This window comes from Humulus lupulus, chromosome 3, assembly GCF_963169125.1.
Source record: "Humulus lupulus chromosome 3, drHumLupu1.1, whole genome shotgun sequence".
In the NCBI taxonomy this organism is placed as follows: Eukaryota; Viridiplantae; Streptophyta; class Magnoliopsida; order Rosales; family Cannabaceae; genus Humulus; species Humulus lupulus.
Window position 1 is genome coordinate 95691034 of NC_084795.1, and position 7651 is coordinate 95698684.

Sequence of the window (7651 nt, forward strand, 5' to 3'; positions counted from 1 at the left end):
GCTCAAATAATATTACACAAGCTAGGTGTAAAACCTCAATGGTTTCACATAATGTAGGTGTGAAATTTGACTTTTTGTTGTAGGCATTTTAAAATTGTGATTTTGGGTCCAAAGTGACACATTGAGGTATATAAGCATGCCCAACATATTTGGGAGAATTTAAAGGTGTTTAAGGTCACTTTTGAAAAGTTAGACTGCCTCTTATATTGTGTTGCATCGCCTAAGGCTTGAATCTATGCGAGATGCAGCAAGCGATGCATCGCATGACTAGTCTATACAATTACATGCTTTAAGCTCCAAATGATTTGTTCAAAAACTCTAATCCTATTGATTAAATTTAATGACCGTGGCTACTCTATAAAATGGTCTTTTAGAGTTGAGAAGTATTGATCACACTTTTCAACACTCTCTCTTTAACACTCAAAGATCATAAGTTTTCTCCAAGAAATTCATAAAGAAAGTACTTGTCTTGAGAATTTCAAATGCTTGTTCAATCTCAATTCCCTTTCCTCTTAGAATTGAAAATGAAAACAGATTTGGGCATAGCACCACTAAAGCCATAGGTCGAGTCTGTCGCCATTACTAGCCCCATCCTCTATGAGCGCACACTACAAGAAAAAATGCTTTTAATAACACCGAAAATGTGTTATCAAAACATACCATAACACTTTTTGATGTGTTAAGACCGACTATGTTATCGTAGGTCAGGGTACTTTAAATAATACTTTATCATTGTTATACATATGTGTTATTATACTGTCAACGATAACACAATTTCTGTGTTATCTTAATAAATAGATAAGTGTTTAATTATGTTATTTATAGTCGATTATATAACACATTTCAATACTTATAAATTTGTGTTATACTACACTTTAGTATAACACATTATTTGTGTTATATAATGAAGTTTGCATAACACAATTCTTTGCATAAAAAGTGTTATTGTAATAAATATTATAACACAATTTTTGTATTATAACACTAATTTATTCTATTATATTTTAATTTTTTTATATAATTAAAATTTGCTTTCTAATATATACTAGCATCATCAAATGAACTTGATTTTCAAATAACAAAAAGTAAAAACATTCAACATTGTATTAACAATCCACAAATTAGTTTAAAACATTCAACAATATCATCAACAACAAAATGTTCTTTGAGTATTCAAGGAGTCTTAAATATTCAACATAGTGAAAAGTTACTACTTTCAACACAAAATATTCTACAGCTGCCCAACACAAAGCCTTCAAAATTAAGTTTCCTTTTCTACTTCGCTTGTCACATCTGCAAGAGAAAGTAGAAAGATAAGCAAAACAACAAGTGTGGTGGTCCTCATAGTCACAGCATGGGTTATATCAATAAGATTGTTCATAATTTTTCAATCTATATCAAATACATTTTATCATATAGATTATATACATTGGAACAAGCAACAAGCATCTTTCATTTTTATTCTTTTCCTTTCCAACCAGGGCTGCTAGCAATTCTTGGCTCAATTCAAAACATGCCAAAAAAACATGAAAATAATTTGATTCCATTCTAATCCCAAGTAAGCTAAGTTGTCTAAACATGTTTTCTGTGGTGATAGGATACCAAAATATAAGAGTATGCAAAACAAAAGATGATTAGTGATTGTTTAGGTGACAATGGACCCCATAAAATCGACTAAAGATATGATCTTGAAAGCAATGGTGGAACTACCTTTGCAGCACTAGTAGAACTAGGAATGATATTTTGTCTAGCTCCACGGCCTCCTCTCCAATCCTTCATTGATGGGCCATCAACAGTCTTCTGTGTTGCTGAACATTAGAAACAAGAGTCAAGTAACCAACTTGTAAACAATTCTCCTATTATAGAAACAAATAAAGTGAAAAACAAACCTGTAGTTGCATGAATAGTTGTCATTAAACCTTCAAGAATACCAAATTCCTCATGAACAACCTGTGTAAAGTAATAAGAAAATCACTCAGTGAATAACTAAAAAGCATAATAGCTAAAAAGCATATTATTCATAAATGTATATTAATTATTAATGATATCTAACTCTAACCATTCAATACTATTACTATAAAATACAAAAAAAAAAGAGTTTATTATATATTTATACTATTACTATTACTATATAATATATATTTATATACTATTACTATATAATATATTTATACTATTACTTGCTTGTCAACTTTAGGCAAACATATATTAGCAAGACTAGCTCACAAGAATAACAGTAACACGGTAAGAAGAATCAAATGTAATAATGCACAAGAATCTGAGATTACACCATAAGTCTTTATTAAGCATCAACAATCTGAGATTACACTCTATACACAGTTGAGAAGAACTAGCACACTCAAATTATAACAGTTCACACATAATAGAAGTCCTGAAGAAACTCTCTCACAAAGCTAGTTCTCTCTTTCTTAAAGTCTAATCTCTAAAAAATATTGTATTATAGAATGAGGTATATGCCGTTCTCTTTGGTTTTCCTTTGTTAATATTTTTAGAGAACTTTTCATCCTCTGAAAAACAACTATCAGTGTAATTTACTATTAGCACAGTTAGAAGAATAGTCTATCAAAAAACTTGATCTTAAACAAATATCCATAAAACAAAGATAACTTAAAATTTTAATTTAAGAGGAGTACTTGGTCAAGCCGGCTTGAAGTACTCTGCTCATTGTATTGAAATTGAATAAGCTGAACCTTTGTGTGACGTCTTCTTTATACTAATATCATTATATGGCACCAACCCCGTACTTTCCCTTTTTATGTCTCAATATCTACAACAACATTATTCTTATTTCAGAAATTCCAAGTAAAATATATCAGAGAGAGCATAGTTACCAATGTCTCTTTTATTCCACAGCTAAACTCTCAATAGAAATTTAAAAGAATAAATGACAAACACGAGATCACTTCGCATGAGTATATGTAGAAAGCATAAGCTTAGATATGACCACGAACTATGACTTTAGATCATTAAGAAAACATGTAAACAAAACCAGAGAACTATATAAATGATATTAGAATGTCAAACTAGGAATGCATTGCAAGAGAATGGAAGCTTATAGATTACCCCTAACAATGTGACCAAGATACGAGCTCCACTGTATCCTAATGGGTGTCCCAATGATACAGCCCTAACATGTACGTTAAGGCTTTCCTGAGATATTTGGAAATTGGAAGAGTAAAAAAATGTAGATAAGGATAGTGACAAAATGGAGCAAAGCTTAAATGCATTGTGGACAGATGAATGACTATACAAATTGCAGAAAATGGAAGACTGATCACATTTAAAATAGCATACATTTCAAACTTAAGAGTAAATCAACTTGACAGAAATTATCTAGTTTTCTCCAAACTCACAGGATTAAGACCAAGCAGCTTTTGATTGGCTAGAGCTACAACCTAGAGAGAAGAAGGACAAATATAAATGAATGAAAAAAATGCTTACTAAATCAGGAACAGTATAGGGATTACAAGTACTAAAATCTTACAGAAAACGCTTCATTTATTTCATAGTAATCAATCTGAGAAGCATCTAAACCAACATTTGAAATAGCTTTTGGTATCACAAGGGCTGGAGCAGTTGTAAAGAATTCAGGTGCCTGCGAAGATAATCTTCTTTGAGCTATGTTTCAGCAACAGTAAAATAGAACTAGGAAGCCAATTCATTAGAGTACCTGAGCTGCATCAGCAAAGCCCTTAATCTTTGCAATTACTTGCAATCCAAGTTGAAGTGCCTTCTCTCCACTCACTAGGACTAATGCAGCTGCACCATCACTATTCATGATAAAAACCAAACCATATTAAGGCAAGTTAAAATCTGAAACCCTAGTCACACACACATAAAAATAAGAAAAAGGTAGCCCACAGAAAATAAACTAGTTTTGTTGTAGCATAAACTACAATAAGTGTTGCACACCAGTTGCTTAAATGTACAAGAAAGTAAATGAGTATTTAGATAGTACAAGCCTCTAAACAGCAGGCACAAGAAACAATATATCTTATTGCATTACCACACTAAGTTAATAATTTTTTTTTCAGCATTGGCGGCGGGGGGAAAGAGAGAGGTGGGAAGCTTATGATTGAAGCATTGCCAGCAGTAACAGAGCCCTCGTTCTGCTTGAAACTTGGTCTTAGCTTTCTTAATTTTGCAACATCAAACTATGAAGAGAGACAAAAACAAATTAAAAGTACTGAAGCAAGTATTGAAAAATCAGACTTAAAATCTACTTTTAACTAGAAAACCTTACTATGACATAAATATTAATAATTATACAAGTTCACAAAATTTAGTATATACCATTTAGTATCAAGATAACCCACATCCATATATTTTTTTTTTTAAAAATGGACCTCAGAAAATCCTAGTACCCTAGAAGCAATCAAGCCAATAAATTGCACTGGTAGAAACTTCTAATTATGGAACAAAACTGCTTTCCAAATGAGCAAGAAAGAAACATTCACAGCTAGAGAAGAAATATGGAGCTTTCTCAACATTACCATTGACACAAGTGATGGAGCTTTCTCTGACCAAACAGTTGTCACTATCTGGGACAACCATCCTTAACACCGTCTCGCCATTGAAGTTCTGCAGAATCTGCCTGAGTCTAGCAGCAGAGACAAGTGGTTGAAGGCTGAGTTGTGCATGTCCCATTTTTTCATCTGTCTTCAAGAGGTCTTTATCAAACACTTCCTAAGGGGAGAAAGCACTTTGGTCATATAACATACTAGTCTTAATTATGTCTTCAAAGGAATACATGAGAAGAAGATTAAAAAAATAGATGCAAACTGAAACTATTGATAAAGGCCAAAAGCCAATAATTGGCTTGAGGAAGGAAAAGGTGAAACATTTGCTACATAAACTCACAAGTTAGAGCTGAAGCTCCCATATTCAGTGAGAAAAGAATATAGGGACAATAAATAAAGGTTTTGGAGTTGTGCTATCAATTAGAAAGTTGTAATACTTCAAGTTCAGACTAATGAATGCAAGAAAAATAAGTTTGTACACAATTGACGTCCATCTAAAACATAGTTATGTAAAGACTTGAACAATATGCAACTTCAGAATGGCTAAACAAAATACAATTTCAGGATTTAACATAGCAGAGATGAGTGCCAAACTAAATTATATCTTGAAATTGAAACTATGTGGCAGATTTGGATAGCTACAAATTCAAAATCTTGGGAACTTACCAAATTCAAAACTCCATTAGGTTCTTTGAGGGAGAAAGTCAGTTCTTCATTCCAGACTGGATTAAGGCAACTATTTATGACCTTTGTTTTTGCTGTCTATTACAGAAATAAAGATTAAAAAAAAATACAGAAGTAAACAAACGTTTAAGTCATTCTTATGCTTAAGAGTCTAGAGGATTGCAAAAGTCTCATCAAGGCCATTTTTAAACACCAACTATGAATAAAAAATGCCATTTTAGGTACTCAAATAAATAAATAATAATAAAATTTTAAAAAAAAATCTAAAGCCAGGTTGAGGGCAGAGTAAAAGAACGATAAAAAATGTAGGCCCCTTGTGCTGTCATCTCCCAAAAGAATCAAGAATCAGTGGAGTTCAGCCAAGATTGGCGAGGAATATCAACATCATAGGACTGACAAAGTGTACCAGGTTGGGAACGAATCAAAAGAAGATTGTAGCTCACCTGATTGCCTAATTTGACTACAACGTAAGGATCACTACTCTTGAAATCCTGGATGACCAGTCTTTTCCCTTGCACAACAACTTTTAGCAGCCCCAACTGCTCCTCCATAATCTGCTTAATTTCCAAAAACAAAAAAGACTTCCAACTTAACCAAAGATTCAACCGGATTATGTAAAAAGAAAAAGGAGTGTCGGTTTGTAAACCAATGCCACATTAACTTGTAAATTTAGGAAAGCCTATTTTTTCAAAGAATCATATCATTACCAACCGAGAGATATATCAAATACATTCGGGTATATTTATATTGTGATACATCTCTCTGTTATCCCTAAAATAAGAAATGAATGACATGGCAGGCATTAATTACACGTGGCTGACACCTGGCAGAATCTGTGTTCGATTATCGACCAGGAAGACGTCCAGTATCGTGCAATCGGTTTTTTCATACGACCAGCATGGTCGTACGCATATTATACGCGGAGGAAATCTTAGGCAGTTATGATGAAATCCGAAATTATCTCCCATGATTTCCTGAGTATCCGATTATTTAGGAAAGAATATCTGTAACAAATCAATGTAAATCTTCCCTGAGCTTATAAATAGAAGAAGAGGGCTCAGGGAAGAAGGAGTCGATTCCTTTTCTTTTGAGCAAAAAAGATCATTTGAGATTAAAGAGAGATTACACTAGAATAATTGTATTTTCTCTTTCAGAGGTTAGTGAAACTCATTGAACCCCAATTCTTTGATCACCCCTTTGGATCTTATTTCAATAATAATTCAAGTGGACGTAGGTTATTACCATATCCTGGGGCCGAACCACTATAAAATCTTTTGTCTTTATTATTTTTGTCATCACGTTCTTTTCAACATTTTTATCCACGTCAAGCATATTTTGACTCCGAGTCAGTTGGCCAAAATCTGGGTCAACATTCTGGTGCTTTCATTGAGAGGTAGTTATAGCATCGTTGAGAAAACCAATGGCGAAAACTACCAGGAAAACTGGACAGGCGGCCGGCGCTGCACCATCTAACCCGCCTCTTCCTCCTCCTGCAAACGTGACTGAGGATGAGCCACATTTGGATTTCGATGAAGAAGAAATGGACGACGCGACGCTGAAGAGTACCCTAAGGGCACTGCATGAAGAGCTGGCCAATCTCAGGGCCAGCCAGGAAGGTGCCACTGAAATCATAGCGCGGCAGCAGCAGGAAATTGAGTGGCAGCGTCTGGAGTTGAGTGAGAGGCAGGCAGAGATGGACCGCCATCAGAGGGAAGCCATGTCAGCCCTCGAAGCAGCCCTACAGTTGGCTAAGAATCAGGCTGCACCTACCTCGCAGCCTGATCAACCGGCGGATGGGCCACCCCAGAGGGGTCCCAATCCTAGCCCGCCTATCCAGCCCTCGAGCCTACAAAGGCCCGAGCAGCCATAAGTGCCCCATGACGATGTCCCGCTGATGGACCCTAAGGAGCAGCCTCCATCCCAAGCTGGTCACCGCAATCCCCCGCAGTAGAGGCAGAATAGGAACGAGCAGCAGCCTCGTAGTCCTAGACGCCATAGGGGCGATGAGCCAAATCTTCCAAACAGAGGACAGCATCCTCCTGGTAACAGGAGGAATTCAGAGTTAGGCTTTGTGGTCCGAGGCCCCCCACGGCATGATAATGCACGGGGAGCTAACGACCAACGCAGACCACCCTCTAACGCTCAGGAGGTTCCAGCCCGGGAGGACCATCGAAGGAATAGCCGATCCCACCAAAGCCAATCAAGATTCAGAGATTGCCATGGTTATAACGAAGCCGACTCAGGCAGAGGGAATGCTGGTCGGAGGGATGAAGAAAGAGGTGGAGGCAGAAGCCAGCCACCTCAGGATGACCAACCCGACAGACGGGACGCTGGGGGGCAGCCCAGACAAAATAATGTCTTCAACCGGCTCGGAGCTAGCGAGCAGCTGAGAAGAGATGAGGATTTAAGAGATATACTCAATGATC

The 7651-nt window shown here is 36.1% G+C and overlaps 2 protein-coding genes across 2 annotated transcripts; both read right to left on the reverse strand.

The window, feature by feature from the left end:
* Positions 1 to 1287: 1287 nt before the first annotated feature.
* On the reverse strand, positions 1288 to 3951 carry LOC133824732 (acetyl-CoA acetyltransferase 1-like). The gene is made up of 8 exons (XM_062257704.1): positions 3692 to 3951; positions 3506 to 3616; positions 3375 to 3416; positions 3092 to 3171; positions 2227 to 2278; positions 1890 to 1950; positions 1711 to 1808; positions 1288 to 1293 (listed from the first exon to the last, which is right to left on the reverse strand). Exons 1-8 carry the CDS (start codon positions 3797 to 3799, stop codon positions 1288 to 1290), a joined length of 558 nt encoding a protein of 185 aa, XP_062113688.1. The 5' UTR covers positions 3800 to 3951.
* A 93-nt stretch (positions 3952 to 4044) lies between these two features.
* LOC133821265 (protein C2-DOMAIN ABA-RELATED 11-like) lies at positions 4045 to 5776 on the reverse strand. The gene is made up of 4 exons (XM_062253673.1): positions 5669 to 5776; positions 5208 to 5303; positions 4515 to 4707; positions 4045 to 4175 (listed from the first exon to the last, which is right to left on the reverse strand). The coding sequence occupies exons 1-4, from the start codon at positions 5774 to 5776 to the stop codon at positions 4171 to 4173; spliced, it is 402 nt and encodes a 133-aa protein (XP_062109657.1). The 3' UTR covers positions 4045 to 4170.
* Positions 5777 to 7651: the final 1875 nt, after the last annotated feature.